The following is a 23,537-nucleotide window of genomic DNA, read 5'->3' as shown; positions in this document are numbered from 1 at the left end:
TTTTCCAGTTGTCAGCACGGCTGGCCACTAAACAAGTGACAGATGCTCTCTATTAACCCTTCTCCCGTCCCAAAGGGGAAGAGAAAGGGAGAGAGACTTACAAGTTGGAAAATTAAAACAGCTTTAACTAAAATAGTAACAATAAAATTAAATATATAGAAATACAAAGTCCCCAGACTTCTTCCATGGAGAACTATGTTGACAGTTCTGTACAGTTACACAGGATGAACTCACAGCATGAAGGGTAGGCAAAAATTATAGAAGAGAGTCAGTAATAGTGACCTCTCTGCCCCTTAAGCTTTGTTTTAGTGTGTTCTCTGTTCAGCCTACAACCCTGTTTGATCCTGCCAGTCACCAAAAAGACAGAGCTTCACCCTGGATCCTGCGTTCTCCCTCCATCTTCCTGCTCCACTGCTGGGATCATCCCCATGACTCTTACTACAACATCAGCCACTACCATTATACCAAGCTTGCCTGGACTTTGTGCCACCTCACATCATCAATATTAAGAACTCCTTGCCTGCTCTCAATCTTTTACCACCTTATTTATTATTCCTTTCTCCCCTCCACATGCCAATGTTATCCATGCTGCATTCTCTTATTTATAGACCTTTTGTCCTGCATTCCCCTATCTATTCCTGCCTTGCTATCCCAAATCCTAGCTGACCCATACCAGTTTGTTTCTGCCATACCTCACATAGTAGAACATTTCTAGTGGCCTGGCTAACTTTCTACACTATAAACACATTGTTCCTCTATTCAGTGCTGCTCATTTCCTAGATTTACTACTCCAGTCCAACACAGTTAAATCTCAGACTCACAGTCATAGCCAACTATTTGCCACATTTAGCTTATTCCTCAGACCCTCCCACTTCCTCCAGCCCCCAGTTCAGCTGTAAAGAAGGATTTCACTCAGGACTTCCATGAGAAAAATTACAAACTATCATTTTCATCTTGCAATAGCTTTGGGTTTTATTTCCTCTTCCTTTCCTACAACTCCTTCTTCATTCTTCTCTTGCACATATAAAAAACTTCCTATGAAGCTCTCTTCCTTCATTTCTTGTATCTGACCCTGAGCCAGCCTTATCCTATCTCCTGGCTTTCCTTATGGCCATTCTTGTCCTCTCATTCTCTCTTCTTGACCTCTCACACTCTGTCTCTTTACTCTCTCTTGAAGTTATTCAATGTCTTTCCTCTTAAAATAGTCTCATCTTAAAGCATTTACTTTTCTCTCTAAATATGGGGGTTTTTTGACTCCTCCCTTTTCATCACCAGTCTCTCTGAATATGACACCACCTGGAGTATCTCCCACCAGTTCAATGCAGCTTCCTCTCCATTGCAACTTCTGTTGCCCAAGTCTCTACATAACATTGAGAGCAGATTTCAGCATAGTCTGGATAGTCTGCTCCCATCTGCTGTAGCACGTTGCCTACCTTCAGTAGTCTCCTGTGCTGTTTTAACCTGAAATGATGTCTTCATGACATCAATCACTTGGCTTGCACCACCTTTGAATCTGCTCCTTTTTCATGTCCTCCATGACACTTTTCTTCTCTCAGCTCTGCCAGAAGTTCATGGAGCTTTTCTCTTTCTGTATTTTACTCCTTGGTAATATCTATCACAAACATAGTTTCCGCTACTATCTCCATGCAGTGATTTTCAGATTCACCCCTCCACCACAAACTTGTCTACCCAGGTCCACACCCATGGTCTTTCTAATACTCCCTCATGGACATACAGATACCAAACAGGGATTATCGTAGCTAAACCAGAGTTCCTAACGTTCTTGCCTCTTCTTTACTATATACTCTCTTCAGTAATTCCCCTCTTGATTATCATATTACTTTCCTTGTTTTTCTGGTCAACAGTTGGAGCAATATCTTCATCTCATGTCTCTCACTACATCCATAAATCCAGGGGATGTCTAAATTTTTCACATTCTTTCTCCATCCAGGCTCTCATTATCTCATGTCTTTATTACTTCAATATTTCTTTTTCTGACCTTTACAAATGTGATCTAACTCTCCATGCATCCATTCAGGATGCTGGTAGAAATATCATTATCCCAAAGACATCACTCTAACCATGTCATTTCTCTTAGTAGCTGTAGACTGTCATCCCGGTATCTATCTCATTGATGTAATCTACTTGTCTTCATTAAGGAAATGTCACATTTTTCCTACAGTCAGCCAAAGAGGTCAATTCCCATCACCTTCTTACTAATTTTTCAAGCAGATATGACCCATGACTTTTCTGGTGCCATCCTTCAATTTTTCGAAGACCATCTCATAAACACCTGGAACTCTTATTCATTAACCTTCTTTACAACTCTTCAAGGAATCCTGCATTTCATGGAGCTTACAGAAATGTGGTTAGCCTGATGATGTTTTAAAACCACTGCTGGTCACACTGAACATGATTACCTTGTCATCTCCTTGTATTCTCTCGTAAGGCTGCATTATTCACCAATATTTAAAGTGCGGTAACATGTCAAAAGGAAGGGGACATTTTTCTGGTCAATGGTTTCTCATCCATGATTAAGGCTCATAAACCTATGGCAGAACACTAACTAGTATTAATAATAATGAATGAAATCCCTATTATACTGCTACTGAGCTGAGGTAGAAGAGATTAAGTCACTTGCCTCAGGTCATGAAGAAAGACTATGGCAGAGCTTGAACTGAATGCTGGCTTTGTAATCCCTGTCCTACTTGAAGTACTACTCCTTCTTCCCTCTCTTTTGGTAGTTATCTACAAAGGTTTACCATTTCAGCAGGCTCATCTGGGCAGTTCTGAATATTTATTTGTGGAAGAATTAGGCTTTATGTGAAAGAAAATGGGGACACTTCCATTTTATAGTCTGATTTCTCTCCTGCAGAGAAAATATGTTAGTTTATATTCTTTTATTTTAAGTGAATTTTATTCTAAGTGGTCTGTTGGAGGCATTTGGATTCTAGAACCCACATTCTTTGCTTGTTTCTTCCTTAAATACTGAGAAACGTCACCTCATTTCCTTCTTTTGCTCTTAAAGAGGTGAATATGCACTCAAGGGTTCCAGCAACACTTTGTCAGCAATGAGCCATTAAGTTCCTTACATTATAAATGATTGTCAATTTTTTTGCAGAACCTACAAGACACTAAATCTTTTTCCTCATTTACTGGCTCTGCAATAGTTAATGAACTCATCGCACTCTTGAAGTTATTCTGAATGCACAGAAAGACTTTTTCTATAAGAAAAAACAAAGCAATATTGAGATGGATTTTTATTGCTGGAAATGACAAAATAGTTCAGATCTTTTCATCTCTATTTAAGTAAAATAATCTTTCCTGGTTTTATTTTTACAGTAAACAGAACACATCTGCACTCATATCAAATCTTTTTTCCACAATTCTTTAAAAGTTTTCAAGCAATAGATAGAAAGGATAAAAATGCTGAGATTTCTCAAAAGGACTTGGATGCTCAATTAAATGACCGGGAATTAAGCATGCAGTCCTGCAGGCAGCTCAGCAAATATCAGTTTCCCTTGAGAAGGGCATGATCCTGTCATTTTTACTCAGGCAAAATTTCCATTTGTCTTCTGGCAATTTTGCTTGAAAGCCAACAGCTTGATTGAAATTTGCCCTTTAAAACAGCATGATTAAAAACAGTTGCAGCTCTGTTAAATTACATATATGTTCTTATTATTTTTAGCAGATATATATTATCACACTAATTATCTCAGATGTGTCAGAGGAACATGTCAGGTTCTCATTACTTGTGGTAAAGATACCTTTTAATGAATTGCTATTTAAGTTTGATGCAATTAAAATATTAAAATTGCTTATTTAAAATATGATGGGCCAAATCCTCCTGGAACTCAAATGCATGAAACACCAGTGATTTCATCCATCGAGTTATTTTAGAAAATCTCTGAATGAGCAGATGTCTTTGTCATGTCTTAGAAACATGCATTTGTTTGACTTCCAATCTACATCAACAGACTGAGAATAATTATGGCATCAATACCAGTGAAGGCTAAATATCTGGGTAGCCTAAGAGTCAACTCACAGACTGTCTACTGCTTACATTTCACTGGATCCCTCCAGCAGAACTCTGCTGCGACAGATGGGAGCACAGACCTTGCATTGGCCTTTCTATCCAGGGACAGTTTTAACCTCAAAGGAAACACTAAAGGCCTGAACTTGCTGCATCACCACGTTCAATAAAACATTTAGTATTGACTTCACTAGGATTAGAATCAAGACTACAACAAAGTCCCTTTTATAATGAACCCATTTGGAAAACAGCTGGGATTTCAAGCCCACATTTTAAACAAAGCATTTTGATTCTCCGGTGTATGAGGGATACATGAAAAAACGGCTGTCCTAATTTACCTGGCAAAACCACTGCATTTTGAAAGTCCAACCTACAGCATCATATGGTATGTTATAAGAAAAGAAATCTCTGTACTCCTAAGGATAGCTGCAAATAGCTTTCTCCAGACTTTTCCAATTGTGTATAAATAATCCCTAGTGACAGCCAGAGTAGCCCTGGTAAGCCTTTCTTCCTCAGTTGTGCCGTGTATCTGACAAACCAAAACAGAACGCTTTTATCCCAGAAATCTTGCATATTATTTGGAGTGGAGGTAGCCTGCACAGGAATTAGTTGTTGTTTTTTTTTTTTTTTGTTTGTTTTTTTTTTTTTTTTGTTGGGTTTTTTCCAGGAGTGGCATGAGCTAAGTATATTCACAATAAAATCTTTTAAAATAGCATTTACTATGACTTCCATGGGTCTTCAGGGAAGAAAGAAGGTAAAAGGGGGATTGGAATTATGTCATTGTAATTTAGTTTGGTTTGGGTCTTTTTTGTTGTAAAATTGGATTCCAGTGGCAGGCAGTAGAGCCCCATCCAGACAGGTTTCCCTGGCAGTCTTCCAAAAGCGAGATGAAAGGTCTTCTGAGTAGTAATTGTGTAAATGGAACAGACTCTGGTTATTGTGCAACTTCTTCATCTACTTTATTGTACCTTTATAATGAAATGATGTAATTCCTTTTTTTTCTTTCTCGTTTTCCTCTTGACTAGTGCAGGAAAGTATCTGAGCAACTTGCCACAGGATGCAGACAAACTCCATGGCTTCCAGCATTTTTCTGGGTCACTACAAGTCATATATAAGGAGTTAGTGAGCTGCTGGTTGCCAAAGCAGGACATAAACTCTGTCTTCTCCCTGCCACAAATGGACACTTACCTGCATTTCAACTCTGCTTGCTTATTGGTAGAGGTGGTTAGTTCACTGTTTTATGGTAGGGTGAGGGAATGCCAATTAAACTAGAAACTCAGTGGTAAACAGACAAACAGTGGATCTAATGGGATATAGAGAACACTGTATTCAAAGGAATGTTAAGAAGCAGGGATATTTTATTCATGGAGGAAACTGGACAGACACCTGAGAATCAGAAGAGGTTTAGAGTATTGTGCTGAACAAACTCAGAGCCAGCATTTCTTGACTCTGCAAGGCTTTAGAGATCAGGAATGAAATTCCAGTCCTGAGATGCTAAAAGACTTGATCAGATAAAAAAGCAGAATCAGAGGACCAGCTTCATGAACGCTTTTTTACTGGTTCCTCTGTACAAGAGTACTTTCCCTCAGTCCAAATAGCCCATTCAAACATATCAAGATAAGTCAGGTGAGGAAAAGTTAGCAACACTGGTTTGCACATGCAACTCCAATAATTTTTTTACTGTAATTTCTGTTGGGTTTGGTTTGATTTAATTTTTTTTTTCATTCCTGATAACAAAAAGAACAAATGAACTGCCTAATTTTGATGCAGCTTTAGAATATTCTTCAGGCTTTTGGTCTCATGCCTGCCTGCCTCTCCCTCACTTGTAACAATCTGTTTTAATTCACTGCCTATTTGCCTAGCATTATTATTTTGAAATATGGACCTGGGTTCTATGGAAATATAAAAAAGGGGATAAAAGAAATATAAATAGGGCCATTAATGTCTGTCAATCTACCAATAAGAAATCTGAAGTAACAAATCTCCAGCTTTTCTAGCAAAATCTGACATAGACCTTTTGCTTTATTTGCCAGAAAGTAAAAAGTAATAAATACAGAATTATAAAATTGACCCAGACTATTCAGAAACAACTGGTTTTTAAAACCACTGATGTCAGAATATTGCCAGTACCACAGAGCCTGATCCTGCTACAAGCCATTGTCTACAGCTTCTATTAATTTCAGCACAGTTCATAAGCAGAATAACTGCAGGGTATTTGCAAATCTAGTTAAGCTCTTAATGACCATTTTTTGTTATCTTTTGATAGACAAACCTACCATTGTCAATGCTGGAAGTTTTGCCTAGGGAAAAATGTAGGATCTGTCTCAAAATACATGGATCACTTAGATCCTGTCCAGCTTAAGGAAAAAAAAAACCTCACTAGAATTACCAGTCCTCAGTACTATTTATATTCAATTACATATAGCGTTACACACAACATTTGGGGCCAGAACCTGCATTAGTTTATCCAGTTCCAGAAGAGGTGTGCTAGATTAAGATAACAGCTGTCAGAGGACAGAATAAAAGGACCATGTACCAATGACATCCTCTTTTATATGGTATTTGCCCTGGAGCTCATACAGAAAGAAGGAATATGTACCCTAGTCATGGTATTTGATTACTACAGGAAGAGAACATCTGCAGCTCTTCACACCTGCATAGGGCAAGTTCTGCCCTGGCACCCATGCCTGCAACCTCTAACACCAGACAAGCATGGAATTAAAACTAGAAAAGCAAAGAGATGCTGTCAGGATGGACCTAGAATGCCCACCTCATTTGGAACCCATAGCTGCTCTCAATATTGGACAGAGATGGCAAATAAACTTATTCCACTCCCATCATATAGCTGAGGATTGTGAAGAAACAGTCTAGTAGCTGGCCTTAGATGGGATCAGGGACACTAGTTGACTACCCATGTAAAGCTGGCTCCTTCTAATTCAGTAATTCAAGCACACAAAGATTTTTAACAAATTAGTATTTTACATCACTTTGTGCTAAGGGGAGAGTAAAATCCATAAGTTATTTTTGTTGAACAGAACTTCAAGTGGACAAGTATCCAGTTTTATTTGAGCAAGTCAAATACTTTATCAAATGTCCATTATACTTGCTTTTCTATGTTTTAATCTGGAGATGCCAAAGGAACACACCTCTATAGCAAGAGTGCTAATGTTTGTGACTCTTCATCATGGCTGAGAGTTATAGTACAGGCAGATCCTCACTCCAGGACCATCGAAGGAACTATCATGTTGGTATTCAGAGTTATCAGTTTCCCTCCTGTAACATTTCTCTCAACATACGATGAAGTTTGTTGAATTTGTATCAAAAAACCTTTAAAGAAGGCAAGGGGTGACATACACTGATATCTGCACACACCTCCCTTACATGCAAAATTTGCACTTCTGGCCTTGGGCAGCATCTCTGTGAAGTGGCTACCTGGCCATCTGCAGACATGTATGTCCAGGAGTATGTGTGCAGGAACGCACGCTGTACCTGAGCCCAAGAATCTCTTGACACTAGCTAAATGCTCTATATTTAGAGTTAGTACACTGCACACACACACTCAACACACACACAAACACACAGAAATTACAGCAGGGTCTTTCAAAGACTGTCTTCTCCTGTGTTTAGCCTCCTCAGTTGAGTTGACACATTCTTTATGGTTAACAGCAGAGTTTCCATTACACATAACCCAGCACCAGACAATTTAAGAAGTTCTGGCTGCAGAAACAGACATTCCTGAAACCAGGACATGGCAGGAGGTGAAAGAGGAACAAATCTTACTTATTTCAAACTTAAAAGCCTCTCCAATAACTGAAACTCCATTTGCCAAAGGTGAGCTCTGGTGACATTTTGGCCCACTGTTAAGGTTGAATTTCTCTGTCTATGCCCCAAGCACAGTGAGCACACGTGGCAGAGCAATCCAGCCCTCCACAGCCAGCCCAGCACGTCTGCACTCTCACCTACATTGGAGAAGAGGAATCCTTCCCTCAGCACTGAAACCAGCATCAGGGTACCAGGGTGCTGACAGGTTTTGCATGTGTTCGTATATTCACTACAAATGGGACTGAAGTCACCGATGAACTTCACAAGAGGTCATTAAACAGCAGTTAGACATTAAGGGTCACTAGCAACACAGACTGGATTCCAACTAGTGATCTAGCTTCCCTGCTACACCACTGATTTGTATTATTTCAGTCCAACTCTGTACCATGCTACTCACCTCTACTGCTCACTTTTAAAACATATGGAACAAAATATATACATCGGCAAACACATGTGAGAGTCTATCCCTCACGAATAATTAGCTTTAAGCAAAAATTCTGCTTACAGTGTCTGAAGAGGGAATTAACACAGGCTATCATGGGAGTTTGGGACAGAACACACTTAGAAAACAAGTCTTTTTGAAGATTGCATGGTGCACTAAGCAATGATTTCACTGTGATGGAAATAAACCACTGGGGAATCATCTAAATGCAGCAGGAGAATCATGAGAGGGAAATGTTATTTTGTTGCATGGAGTAACCATGCAGTGGGGCAGCAAAGATGCTGACATCCAGTCCTGAAACCCTCATAATCCTGCAAAAGCATGTATCTTTTGTAGGTGGGTTTTATGCATATATCCCCTTCCTATACTTTGAGTCAAAGAAACATGTGAGGCAAGCTGACCATCACCTCGAACTGATACTTTAGGTGGAAAAAAGGAGAATAAGGACCAAAAGACAAGAAAAAAAGCAGCACAAAAATGCTACAGGCAAACAGATGCATCTCCACCCCAAGAGAAAACTATTCCTTTCTAACATTCCTAATAAACTTGTGTAATGTTTTGTAGACATAGAAAATACTCCAAAACATAGCTCAGTGTAAACAGTAAACTGGGTTTCCTCCTGCTCTTCGGCATTTCTATTTGTTTACTCTCCATTTGAGAACAGAAAAAGCCTATATGTGATCAGTGCAAATAGTATATTTTGGGACTGATAGGCCATTTGGTATGGAAATTATGAAATATAGACATATGTAGCCTTCAGTAAAATAATCTGTACTTTGCCTGAGTCACTAGGGTCAAATAAAATTAAAAAAAAAAAAAAGGAAATAAAAATCCAATGTCTGCTTCATTAATACTTATTATTTGTATGTGGAAAATAATCTAATACCATGGTGATGGGCTCACTATATTAAGCTTAGAGAGACAGAGACATGACAGAGACATTCTGGGGTGTGTCTACTCTCACCTCCACTGTCTTCTTGCTCTCAAACCCCTCACTTCAGCAGCAGAAATCCCACGGGAAACTTCCCTGGCAGTGTTTTGAGAAGCAATGACCAGCAAGGCCAATTCACCCATCACAAGGAGAGATTAGAAACACCAGCTCCCATCTATGAGAGTGAATGGCTCTGCTCAATGTCTGCCCAGCTCAGGAGGGCCTAGCATGTTCATTTGTTAAAAAACAGCCCTTACCTTTGGCAATGAGCTCCTCCAGCTCTTGGTCAAATCCTTGTCGGTGGCATTTCCTCCAGAGCCCCATGTTGGTCGAGTTGTACTGTCTGTTGCACTCATCGACTGCGCTCATGGCAAAGATCTGCCTCCTGTTTCGTGCCAAGAGGAGTTTCCCTTCCCAGCGGTCCAACCTAGACCTGCTGGCCCTGAGAGGCAGGTTGTTGTTGGAGTTATAAATGAAGCCAGGATCATTTCTCTTAGTGGTGATGCTCTTGCACCTCTCTCTGTGTTTCCTGGCATCAGTTTCATACCAATGGTCTGAACAGATAGCCACAGCCAGCATGCCCAGGGCACACAAAGCTAAAGAGAGGCCAGCATACAGCAGTAACCTTCCAGCAGCCATACCTCAGCTTCACAGAAACACCATGGACATCTTCACAAGAGGCAAAGCCCTTGAGTGTGAGACCACACAAAAATCTCTGGAACAGGAACAGCTGCTAGGTGTCACTTGGTAGAGACCATGTCAAACATTCCCAACGCTGTGGTTCACATCAGCACTGCAGAGGGATGCTGAGAGTGCTACAAAGTTCTGCCCCAGAGGCAGTCCTGGAGTCTCATCTGCCTCTGCTCCTCTGCAGAGGAGAGCTGGTGAGAAGAAATACAGCTTTCCACCTCAAACACAATCCAGCCAATGATCCACCTATGCAAAGATGTCCTGCTCCCCTCACCAGGAGCACCCAGGGGCTGAAGGGATATATCCCCCTGAGGAGACCTGAAAGCTACGGCTGATCAGTCCATTAATCTCTTTCAATCTGGCCAGCTCGGAAATCCAGAAGTGAGAGCTTTCACATCAGCAGGCTCACCACGGCATCATCACAGGACAGAAAAGTTCAACAGCTAGAGATCTCCCGCTTGGAAGCGCCAGTTACCCCGGTTTCAGGAATGGGTGACTTGCCTTTTCTTTGTCAGTGGCTCAGCAAGAGCATCATCGTCTGGATGGTCTGTCGCTTGCTTGGGTTTAAAGCAGGGTCGAAGCGGAGGGAGCAAGACGAGGGAGCAATCTGTTGTTGTTGCTGCTGCTGCTGCTGTTTCAAATCGTGGCTAAAATGTAATCTCCCCGGCTGGATGTGGAAACGCAGGCACAGGTTTCTCCCTTAGCAGACTTGGCTGACAGTCACTGACATCTTGGCTTCGGAAACACCTCGGCTTCTCTCCGCAAGCCTTGCCATTCACTCGCCTGCTTTTGTCGTCTGCGGTGTCATCAAGGCAGCGTAATGCCACAGTCCCTTCCCCCGGAGCGCGCCGGCAGCGGTTCGGCTGCCGGGCCGGGGAGAGACAACGAGGGCAGCCGCAGGCAGCCCCGGCAGCACCCGCCGCCGGCCGCGCACCTCCCGCTAGGCAGCACTGGAACCAGTCCTCGGCCCCAGCATTGTTTTTCCACACACACGCACCCCACCACCACCCCGCCCTCCGGTGGTATCCGCCAAGCTTTCTCGGTGCCCGGCGCTGGGTCTGTGCTATGCACAGTTTCGCTAACACGGCGGCACGTTAGCCATCTGCAAGATGAAGGCGGGCGGGCGGGCAGGGCTAGGGCTGGCTGAGAGGATGCGAAGGAATGGGGAGGGAGGTCGGAGGAAATCAAACCAAAACAAACCGGGGAGGGGGAGGAAAAGGAGCTACACACCTTACACGGGGAGAGGAAAGCAGCCCCTAACTGTTGTCAACAGCTTTTGGTCTGCACCATTTCTCTGCCATATGGCCTGATCTCCACGTTGGAGCTGAGAATTTTAGCTCAGCAGCTTTATACGAATTGTATCCCCAGCATCAGCGGTTATATATTCAGACATTTTTTTTTTCTCCTTAAATTTCCACTCCCTTTCTCTCTAATGGGAATAACTCACCCATCTTGTAGAGATCAAGTGCAACAGAAGGCGAGCTGGAGTCCCCAAGCCTTAGAAATCTCATTTCACCGTTTTTAACCCAAATAAGAGCGAATCCAATCTTCTGTACACCTGGGAATCTTTCCTTGTTCAAACACCGAGCCCTGCAGCCTTGGCTAAAGCCTACAGATGGAGAATACAGAGCGCTGAGCCAAAAGCCAGTGATGTCACCCATGCAACGTGAGACTCATTTCTTATTTCTCTAGCCTCCTTAAAGATAAACTGCACCACTTTCCAGGCAGGAAATGTCAAAGCCTTACTTTCTTAGGAGAAGAAAATGTAAAACCTGGATTTAAATGGATCCTGCTCATTCTTGATTACAAGTCCTTACTGTGTCAACAAAATCCATGATAAGCAGAGCTGTTTGCTACTGCACCAAAAAAATCCCAACCTACAATGTAACATAGAATGTGAACTTGAAAAAATCCTGGATTCATGACTTTCTGTGTGATCCAGAAAACTGAGGCCTCCATACTCTGAACTGTACTGTTTAAAAAGGAAATAAGCACAGCCATCTGCCTATGCATTAAAAAGCTCTGGATTCTGGCACATCCTGGTCTATGAGTACTACAGCCTCCTGAAGCTGACAGAGAGACCCAGTTAACCCCATCCACCATGTGGGTCACACATGCCAGCTACTCCACTGCATGAATAGCAAACTATGCAGCTGCTCCTGCTGCACCAAAAAGTCCACTGCCCAATGCCTCTACACAGACAACTGCTGCAAGAATCTACAGCCATGTTGGACCCTTCTAGCTTTTGGCCTCTGGAGCCCAAGCTGTGTCATCTGTCTCCTTATCGGAGCCACTAAGTTGGCAATAGTCCTTGACCCCAAGAGAAGAGTACTGGGGTTTTTCTAACTTTTAACCCCAGCCTTACAACTTGCATTTGCTCCAGAGGAAAGAATGGACAGGGGACATAGCAGCTTTGCATGCATCAAAAAGACATACCTGGATTTGCTTGTGGAAAACAGCTGCATCAGAAAAAAACCCACACAGCTTGATCTTACCAGATTTTGGCCCTAAAATAAATTGGATCATCAAAAAAAAAAAAAAAAGGTAAGACAAGTCCTTCCATTTTACCTGGCAAAATCAAGTCCCTGGGATATTCAGCTATGGAAGGGTATCTCTCCCATTTTTTGAAATGTACTCTACTGTCTAACCCTCCTGTATGATTATGAAACTCACAAAGGAAAGTTAACCATCCAAACCATAGACATTGTGATCATGCACTGAAATAGCTCTATTGCAAAATTTAAATTATGTTAGGGATATTAACTGTACCTGGAAAGCTCTAAAAAAAGTTAATTGATTTATTGAAATATAGTGTATATTTTTCAGCAATAACTTCCCTTTGCTTTTCAGAATAAAGGCAAGTATTAAAGGAGCTAAGACTATTTAAAAACAGTTAAGCACAGGCAGATCCATTTCTATAACTGGAGTTTGCAAGCAACTACATGACAGTACATAAAAAGAATTAAGTTTTATAGTGGGCTTGGAGCAGCCATACTTGTCATCTGTTTGGAGATAAAATTTAGATGTCTATGATCAAAAAGCTGCTGGCTCCTACAGAAAATGGAGAACAGGTTTCTTGTATTGCACCCACACAGACAAGAGAGTGCACCTGGATTTCTTTGTCCATTTTTAGCATCAAGTCCAAAGCTGAAGGATAAGAACAGGAAACAAGCCTAATTTTACCAAACATGTTTATCATCTGATAGGATTGTTGGGTTTAAAATCTAAGCACTCAACTCTGTTACATTTATTCTCTGTGGAGACTGAACTGGAAGACAGAACTGTTTTCTGCCTAAACTTCCAGTTAGAACTAAAAGAATAATGGTGAAAGATCCATTAAGGGACAGAAAAATTGTATAAATATAATTGTGCCTACATTTCTAGTTATATATTAGGATTACAGTCCAAAAAGTCAAGATTTGGTTGGACCCAGGCAGCCCCAGGTGCACACACTCCAAAGCAGTAAGAGTGTTTGGGGCAGGGAAACTTGTACCCAGAAAAGCCAGACTTGCTCCCTCTTCTCATTCTTAAGCATGAGTTTGAAAGCCAAAACTTGCCATGCAGTTCCGGGTTTTATCTTTTTCTCGGAAAAAGCATTTCAGTAGCAGTTTGTATGCATTTTTAATTTTTTGCTTGTATTTGTAGCTTTATCAGATGGCAATCTATATCCTCCTGCAAGTGACCTTAAATATATAAATGCAGGAGAAAGTGTTGGCTTTCAGATGAGCCCCACTTTGATGCTTAGAATTAAATATTTCTCTCCCTCATCATCATTGCCACATTCCTTTCAGAAGGGGCAGAATATTGGTTGCTGCAGGTGTTAGGAAACTTTCCTCAGTCTCTTCCCAGGATTATAGACAGCCCCTCTTCAGCACAAACAGATCATTATTAAATTCTCTTCCTCCCCTCCCACTCTGCCTCACCACAGCGGGAAAAAACAATCTTTGTAGATCTTCAGAAGAGTGTGAGCTGGGAGAAAGGCATTTTAAAAATAAATACTCCGTGCACACTTGAGCACGTTACATGGAAACTGCTCCCCACAGTGAATTAAGGGCATCGTGGTAAAGGGAGGTAATTCATGGGTCTTAAATGAATTGGGGAGTGAAAATACAGGTTCAGTAAAGGATTGAAAGCTGAGGCTTTCCTTTCTGCAGGTTATGATTTCAGTGAACCAAGGGGAAAGCTAAAGCACATGGGTGCATAGAAAAAATGTCTGAAGGCATGGGACACAGACGTGGAGCCTGGTGAGTCTGTTCAGAGCAAATTCGCTGTGACAAGCCCTGTGCGCTGCCTGCTAGACCTCACCACCGATGTTGTCTTACAAATAGGGCCATTCTCCTCTCTATTCCCTCCCAGGATTGTTTCCGCTTTCCTTAGCAACCTCCAGCTACCATCGCCCACCGCCTTCCAAGAAGGCTTCAGATACAAAAGCAAAGGGAGTGCCTGTACCAAGGTACACACAGGTGGAGTGCTGGGTCAGAAGGGGGGAAGGGCAGAGTAATGGACAACCTCTTGCATTTTTTTCCCTCGTTTTTTTTTTTTTTTTATATCAAAATGACCTCCACCGTATTTTTTTTCTTCCTCCTCCTGCTTTTTTTTTTTTTTTAAATCGTTTAAAGAAAAAGAGTTCAGTGCCATCTAGTGGGGGAGGGGATCGCGCACGTAAATGTGCTCCCTATTTCTAGGGATCTGTACCACTCAGTTATTCAACAGGAAGAGGATCCTCAGCTATTTCCCTTCTCTTTGTGATCTGAATTTCCCAAGGAGTGATGTTTAATTTATATGGGCTCCAGCCTTCACTCTTTGTAATGAACCACCTGCTGAAGCCAAAGGAACTCATACTAGAGTTGTGTATCTTGCAGTATCTTGCTCTGGAGGCAGTTCGCAGCACTAATTACAGGATTTCAAATACAAGACAGTAATCAAACCAAACACAGATATAACAAATTATACCTACTAATATTTTTTTATCATTCCAACACACCTTGGAACTCGTGTGGGTGAATCCTCAGTATACCAGACCTTCTACTAATACAGACATAAAAGATGCTGCCTATCCCAGAGAAGCATCCTACAATAACTTCCACAAACACTTCATCCACCAGTCAAACATTTAGGGGTGTTCAGGTGACTCAGAACCAAGAAGAGGCTCTAATGGCCTGTGATCCTCTGATCTGGGCCACTGAACACCATATAAAAGTTTGTCATCTAAAATCTGGACATCTAAACTAGTTTTTAATTCTCCTTCTATTATGAAAAGCATTTTCAGAGGGAAATATCAGCCAGCTGCATGAACATGAGGTAGCCACACACACATGCACATAGACACACAGAGATTAGGCAGACAGTTATGTACACACTGATGTTTAGCTGTGCACACAGTATCTAGCTGCACACACCAGCACCTAGCTGGATGTCTTCTGGTGTCGTCCCTGCCAGCTCCCAAAAGGGATTTTTCTGCTCTAAGAAAAACCCCAACATTTGGATTGCAAAGTTAAGCAGGTTGGTGAATGCCAGATTTAAGATCACCCATGCAACATTAATTCACCCCTTATGCAAACACCTTATGATACAATCTTTAATTATGTTATTTTTGTTTCCATGGGTCTCCTGCTTTTTTCAGAGCCAGGGATGGATGTTGCTCACTTAATGAACGCTATTCAAATTTTCTCTTATCCTTATCATCCAATGTGTGGTGCATGTACTATTTACTTCAGAGCATCCAGATCTTGCATTGAATACAGAGTGATTAATTTCCTCATGGGCTTTTCTATAGTGGTGTTCTCATTGTGGTGTTTGAGGGTTGTTTTATTTCACAGACATTAATGAATTTATCTTCACAGCTCCCTGCTGAGCAACAGAGATAAAAGTCAATATTTTCAAACATGTCAGTGTATTTTGGGTGCTTAACTAAAAAAACTTAGAACCAAAACTTTCACAGTGCAGAGCACCTCCTCAGAGAACAGCTCTCAGTCACCTTGGCACTAGATACAGTGGGCAGTGTTTTGACAAATTAGTGCATAGGTGACTCAATACACAGAAAATGGGGACCATGTGGACAGTAGTTGGGAAGAATGTCACCTATTTGAGTCACCTAGCTTCATAATAGCAAATCTCAAAAACAGTGAAACAAAATCCAATTTTCAGTTTCAATTCAGTTGTCTTAAACATGTGACCATGATTGTTCCTACCTGCTAGGCTCACTACACAGCCTCCAAACTCTTCGCCAAACAGCTGCGATTTCAGGACTGCAGAGTTCTAGTTCATCCATCATCTATCAGGAATGGAAATAAGAGTTTGTCTGAACAGAGAATTCAATAATGCTTTTTATTTCATTAACACAAGTGCATGGAAATTCATGGAAAAATTTTATTCTGCTTTTCTTGGAGTCTTGATTTAGTGGCCTGAAGTTATGAAGAGCAAGAGAAACACACATGAGCTGAGACAGAATTAATCACGGGGTCAGGAGCTGAATGGAGTGTAGCATCAAAAAATCAGATCTGTTTGGAGAGGAAGTAAAATGAATTGCTGAGCAGAAAGTGGGAAGACATGTAAGTGAGCAGTCCTGTATCATCTTTCTCAATAAAACTGAGGGGAAGGCCAACACCAAATTGCCTCACAATGAGAGAAGTGAAAGACAATACCCAACTAAAAGGAACCAGAGTATAATGTTCTTTTTCCAGAGACAAAACAACAACAAAAATCACTTGAGACTTTCCACTACAATGGCTTATCTTTATTATTTAACTGTTAACTGTCAAAACCACATCACTGTTATCAACCTAAGGCTACACTGTGGACACAGTTAACTATGATAACCACAGTTAACTATTGTATGATAACCACTGCTTCTCATCTGAACATCTCCAAGAATATTTTTAAGTATAGGCAAAACAAGGATGAACTTTTTAAATGTAACTTAAACTATCCCCCAAACTGCCAAACATGGACACCACATTTAGAAAACGTCAGCCCAAACTGTTTAATTTTAGCAAAGCTATAAGCTACTGAAAAGGCCTGGCAAGCAAACACATCAACTGAAGACATTAATCCCTGCACCAGCTCCCTCCAGACTGAATGTTTACAGGCATCATGATAAACTGCAGAGAAAACTTGGAACCCATCACTCCACTTGGAAAAGTGTTGTCACGAGTTTTAGCTTTTTCAACCAGGTGGTAGGATCTAAATGTGTATCATGCTCACAGGCTCACTAAAGAGACTCAGGAAAGTCAGCCTTGTCCCTGTCTCTCTTGAGTCCTGAGTAAATGCTCAAGATCTTGCAGTGTCAGAGGAGCATCAAGAGAATATTTAAGAAAAAAGTTGCACATGTCTAAGTTTCTTGATAAAGGGAGTTCTGCTGAGCTAGGAGATAACTCAGGCAAAGCACACAGACAACCTTTAACCCATAAGGCTATTTCAAATTCTTCTTCCTACAACAGAAAACACATCTCAGACCTTGCTTTTGCAAGCAGAGGTTAAGCTTCACTCTGGTGCTCCGTGTGAAGACAGCAGCCACTCTGTTATGCATCTGCTTATTGTCTTGTCAACTTGGTAGCCAACGTCTTCATATTCTACAGCTTCTTCTCCTCTGAGCTGGACTTGGTTTCATACTGTCTCCTGCAGACCTGTTTCCCCAAATGCCTTGCTAAGATGACTACAGTTTCATACAAATCCCTCTGTGCTTCCCCGATTTACTTTATGGATACATCAAGCCCAGCCTCCCACCCTAATTCCTGCTGCAGGAAAACCCATTGCCTGCCGCAGTGATGAAGGTGACATTGCTGTAAATGCAGGAGTTATATAGCAAGGTTACTTGCTGCCTAAAGCCAGCTACAAAGGAAGATGGCTCTACGACATCACCATCATTGGGCTCAGCTGAAAACAGGAGATATTACTTCTCATTAAAATTCATAGATCTTGTGACTTTTACAGAAATAGCAAGAAGAATCGTGGATGGCAGAGATGAGATATTAGGGCCAAAGAGTACTGCCTCAGAGCAAGTACTGCCTTCTGGCTGCCAATAATAAGCATATTTTGTAAGAAGTTACTTTTATTCTTAAAGCTACCTCTAACACACTAATCTTCAATACACTGAAGCTTGAATAATTCTGATTTTGCTGAAGTGCATTAATATTTAGTTCATATGGGCAGTCTTATATGAAGGTATATCTCTAGTACTGTTAGTTTGCTTGTGCTTAGTGGCAAATTACACAGCACAACCTAAGATTCTGACAGATTTGAGAATCCAGAGAGATTTCTGCACATGGGTTCTATCAGTTTTCATGTATTTCATTTGGCAGTGAAGTCCTAGCAGATTAGATATGTTTAAAATAAAAATAATTTTTTAAAAAATTATATACATTCTGCATCTCTCTATAAGAAGTTGACATCTAGTTAGACAGAAGTATGGTGTTATCTTCAACAGTATTGCATTTACGTGTTCGTTTATGATGATCAATAATATTTGCATGAAAATAAAGTATGTGGTTCTTCAGAGTTCATTCAATCGTTTGTGCAATTCATTTCCCCATGTGAAATTTCAGCACTGTGATATTGCAGTTGGTTGTGGAGGAATTGATTAGACCACAGAGAGGATTAGAGCTCCAGGTGGAAAACATGCACCAGAAAGAGATGAATTCCTAAGCAAAAAGACCTAGTTTCCATGCTGTTGTCATTGGTTTGTTAGTCTTAACAAAGAATATGAGGAGGAAAGAAAATCTATATATTTTAGCAGAACTGCTACCCATGCTCATTTTCTAAGAGATGGTAGCAGCTCCTTAAGGATTATTCTTCTTCTGTCAACACTGAGCTGAAATCACAATAGCAGTTAGTTTCACATGCCATTGTTTTGTTGCATTGGAAATCTATTATACCACTAAATCTGAAACACCAAATAAGGCACTTAGAGAAACCTACAGCTTGATGCCTTTCTTCTAGAGCACCTTTCAGAAGCTGGGTGTCTCAAAGCGCTTTACAGAAACTGTGTAGATGATTACAGTGCAGTTAATGGATGCAAAGTATGTAGGTACAATGTTGTTTGAGTGAAATTTCTGTTTGGAGAGTCCAGCCAGGACAATAAATTGCTTTGCTCCCCATGTATTTGACTTAAGGCCACGTGATCTCTGCAGTCCTGTATTCAAGAGGATTATTGTTGGAGACCCCAAGAAGCAGCTCACCATTTGTCAGCGACTTGCATGACAGAAGCAGCAGCTACAAGTGTGAAGACCTCATGGAAAGTTCAGTTCTCCAGGCACAGCCCCTTGTTGCCATTTTCAGAAATCCTGTTCAGAGCAGAACTGATCCATTACAAGGGCAGACTGTGGCCACTGCAGCCAGGCAAGACACAGCTGGGCTTTGAAGTTCCATATTAGTTAGCTGCTTGTCTGCTTAACTGATGGAAGAGCACTTCAAGGCACCTCCAGAACTTCCAGGAAGCTCAGTGTAACAATAACTCAGTAAGAGGATATCTCTAAGACCATGCCAATAAATTTAGTCCTGCCGTGAATACTGTGTTAGCACTGAATACAACAGGGTCATTCGCAGAGCAGGACTGGGCCTCAACCACTTAGGGCAAGCAACTGACAACAAAAGGTCTTCATACCTACAAAGCACCATTTGTGCAGACTACCCACAACAACAGCTACTCATAAACAGCGTAGTTTGACATGCTTTTGATAATTATTTGGGATGTTCACTCATCTGCAACACAGTCATAATGACTTACACTCTGAAGTTGTTCCAGTGAGAGCTGTTGTGCCATGAAAGACATCCATTTATTCACCTTTACTGTAAAAGTCTCAAGTAAGTACCTACCAAACAAGAAACAGTGGAGTACTATGATTTAAGGAGCATACTCTGATTGTCCAACAGGTATGTTAAAAGAGACAAGCCTGCAAGAAGCTAAATCTTCTTGATTGTTTCCAGAGAAATGGACTAAAGGACAAAATTTCTCAAGGACCTAAATGGAAAAAAAAGGAAATCTGAGACTCACAGCCATAAAATCTGAAGACTTTTTTTGCAGGAAAAAGAGAACAGATGCCCAGAGAGTACATGTAGGAGCTGAGTTCCTGAAGCCTGCATACTGGCAAGGTCAGAGAGAATGAGCTGAATCAAAAAAAACTCTGTAGCTCAAAACACAAGGCTACAAGAAGATCCTGAATACACCCCAAATGCTGCCTGCCACAGAAGAATGCTCCTGCAGGCTGAAGAAACTGAGACTGGGAAGTGTATGTAAGATTGATTATGTTTCTCTAGACAGGCAAATTCTGAAGCAAAGAGCAATGATGGTTACTAGTGCTGTACAAGGTTACTGTGTATATCCTGAGGCTACCCTGACAATAAATGGCAGCTTCATGTTACCCATCAGGACTGGGGCAAAAAAACTACAAACTAAGACCAAAAAATTTTATCTGTTCCCATAGCTCTGCCTCCAAAAGACTACAAGAGGAAAGGCTGATCAATGATGTTTAGGCCTAGTAAGAACGCTGGTGAGATGACTGGGTACGTGGGAGTCCAACCAGATCTTTGAAAACCTGCTGAAAAGCAAATAAAGGCAGTCAGAGAGTATTTATCTTGAGTGCTCTCAAAGACCTAATGACTATCCTGTTGTCAGCACTGGCTGAGATAACGTAATGCATGAAAGGACCTAAATCAGGAAAACATGGAGAGAAATCTCCATTGGAATGAACCATTCAACAGGGATATATAGTATCAAAGTCTGCTGAAACTTAGGTGAGGCAACAGCTCACAAACTCCAGAGGTCTACATCCAAGATAGTATCTTGACAAGCTCAGGATGCAGAAACAGAAACGTGAACTCAAACAGACCTCACCAATCTCCTTGGATCTGCTGTTTAAGAGATTGATGTCTTCCTGAAAATTTTACTGCTGGAACATTCTTATTTGGTCTTAATTTTTACACTTGGTCAAACAGAGTTAGAGATGGACAGCTATTTTGACTCCATTTGAAACCTTAGTGGATGTCCTTTCAGATGAGTTCTGCAAGGAACAATGGAAGAGAAACTACGAGAGCTTTTATCAGCAGTGTGCCAGATGTCTCCCTTATTTCTTCTTTTTTTCAACTGAATCTGTCATTTTAATGTTTTTGCTTTTTCCCCCCTTCTCCTCTGCAATACTTTGTTCCAGCCAAGAAAGATGCATCTTTTTTACTGTTGCCTTAAAATTTCATGTGCACGTTGCTGGTAAAGTAAAAACAATCCTTTATTTCTGTAGTATGTTTTTCTTTAGGAGAAGCTGAAGGATTTTCTAAGGATCAATTATTCTTCACAACCCATTTCTGAAGCAGACATTATTATCCCCAGTTTACAGAGGGATGAAATGGCAGATAGGTTAATTAACTTGCTTAAGGTTATCCAGTAAGTTCATAATGGAACTACGAAAAAACAAGATTCAACAATTCTCATTCCCAGTCCCTTGATCAAACCACTAAGAAATATTGCTTCTCCTAAGTACTCCATTTAAATCACTGATCATTTGTTCTGACATATACTTGAACTACAAATTAGTCAGTCTAAATGATAGGCATGTGATGTGTGGAGACCAACAGCATCCTACCCTCACTTGCCTGTTCAGCTTCATGCACCTCCTGCTATGCTGAACAGCTTGTCTGCCATTGAAAATGGACATGCTACAGTTCTGGAGACATGTTAATACCATTTTATGTATCAGACAGAGGGCAGAGTGAAAGACAGGAAGAGCACTTGCTGTCTTTCTCCAAGAGAGAAGGCTGCCTTAACAGTCCATCTTTCTGGGAAAGCAATAAGCTCAAGATGCCAACTGGCTTTGAAAAATAATTTATATTTTTCTCTTGTGCTGCATCCCTCTCCCAAGTGTTTCTAGCATTAGAGAGCTGCAGCATCAGTATTTAACTGCTTCAACTTTGCAAATTTCACTGTGGCATTATTTTGATAAGTTATTTTAAAGTCAAAATATCTTTCAAATGCCCACCCAAAGACTGTCAATCTCTTAATACAACACATTCTCTCCAGAGGGATTTACATTGCTAGACATCTCCATAGCTCAGCATGAACTGCTGAGCAACAAACTACAATTGAAGTTTACTAATTAATCATGATCATATAATATATTAGTACCAAATGTATCCTGAACTCATATGTAACTGATGCAGTTTTACCAAATGCTCAGAGGGCCTTTCTGCTTGACTGAGATGAAGATTGTTTTGTTCCCTTGAGTAAATAATTATAACAACAAAATATTAGCAATCATCTTACAGCATGGGATGATAGTTCTAAGCATAAGACTTAGAAGTGAGGTTGGTTTCTGTGTCACACAGGAATTACTCAAGATTTCCAAGATCAAATGAAACAAGTTCAGACTATTGTTTCCTTGCAAGTTTCAATAAAAAAGCACCAATGAGCAAACTGGCATCTTGATCTTTTTTTCTTTCTGGGTATACCTTTGCCTTCTCAGAACAAAGTCACAGTGGCTCAAGTGTTGCTTTTTGTCAAAGCCTAACCTTAAGTTTATTCAACATTCAGTTACAAATAAAATACATAGACAAGTGGAATGAAGCAGATAAGTAATTCCAAATTGCTATTGATCAAATAAAATAGTTCCAGATCTAATTCCTTTTTTGTAAAAAGGTCTTGCATGTACTGAGGTTTCTCTGTCATGAGGTCTCTCTGCCCTTTTTTTTGTTGCTCTGTGTGTGCTCCATGTATGTTTCTTCTCTCCCTTAGTATTTTTCCTTCATAGGAGCCTTCATGCAGACAATGCCCAGACCCATGTCAACTCACCCTCTTTTAGCTCCTTTTTAGGATTTTACCTTTTTCACTCATCCATCTGCCACTATTTTTCTTCTAAATAATTGCTGACAAATCCATACACTTTGCTCTATTTACAACAAAAAATCTCAGAAGGATCTAACGTCCATAGAATGCAGCTAATTACAAGCCTGTTCCTGTTGTCAGCCTCTATCACTTTCTTCCATTCCCTGTTACTATCACTCCTTCGCATGCCAAGATTAATTTGGACTGTGAAAACCTGAGCAGGGGCATTCACCTTATCCATCAAAAAGACTCCACACACACTTACAGCGCTTCTTAAATAGCATTACATTGGTCTGATTAGACAGGTGGCTCAGCACAGCAGTCTAGGTATCACCAGCTTCAGGAACTGGAGGTCTAGCTCTTGTGCACCTCATAATTGCCCCTTCATTCTGCTCTAGTGTGAAGGCAGATGAGCTTCACAACAATAGAAGAGTGGAATGTAAATCTTTCACTCCTGTCGCCTTCCTGTGATGATAACTCAAAAAAAACAGAAAAGTACTTTCTGTGACCAGAGGCACAATAACAAGGAGTTTGGACAGCAATTCAGATGTCATACTGAAAGTAAAGTGCTAGCAACTAAATTAGCCATGCAGCTGATGGCAATTGTTCCTAGGGATGCATACCACAGTACTACTCAGCACCCAGACTGGCCTGCCTAACCTGTTCTCATGATGGGCATCATCTCAGGGAGAGTGATCTGGCCACTGTCCTCCATGGTGAAGCACATCACCCAGTAAGTTTAAACTTCCCAGCAGAGTCCTCAGCCCTCAGATACGGTATGCAAGACCATTTACGGCTACATGGACTGCAA

The 23,537-nt window shown here is 41.0% G+C and overlaps 1 protein-coding gene across 1 annotated transcript in view; it reads right to left on the bottom strand.

Annotated features, from left to right (window-relative positions):
• Positions 1 to 9,867, bottom strand: part of TMEM178B (transmembrane protein 178B) — a 206,382-nt gene extending 196,515 nt beyond the window's left edge. The window contains exon 1 of the mRNA XM_054386985.1: positions 9,486 to 9,867. Within this exon, the coding sequence (XP_054242960.1) occupies positions 9,486 to 9,867 (382 nt within the window). The remainder of the gene's footprint in view (positions 1 to 9,485) is intronic.
• Positions 9,868 to 23,537: the final 13,670 nt, after the last annotated feature.

The sequence above is a fragment of the Indicator indicator genome, chromosome 14 (genome assembly GCF_027791375.1).
Source record: "Indicator indicator isolate 239-I01 chromosome 14, UM_Iind_1.1, whole genome shotgun sequence".
NCBI classification, from domain to species: Eukaryota; Metazoa; Chordata; class Aves; order Piciformes; family Indicatoridae; genus Indicator; species Indicator indicator.
The sequence above is the reverse complement of the archived record's forward strand: the minus strand, read 5'-3'. Positions and strand labels throughout refer to the sequence as shown.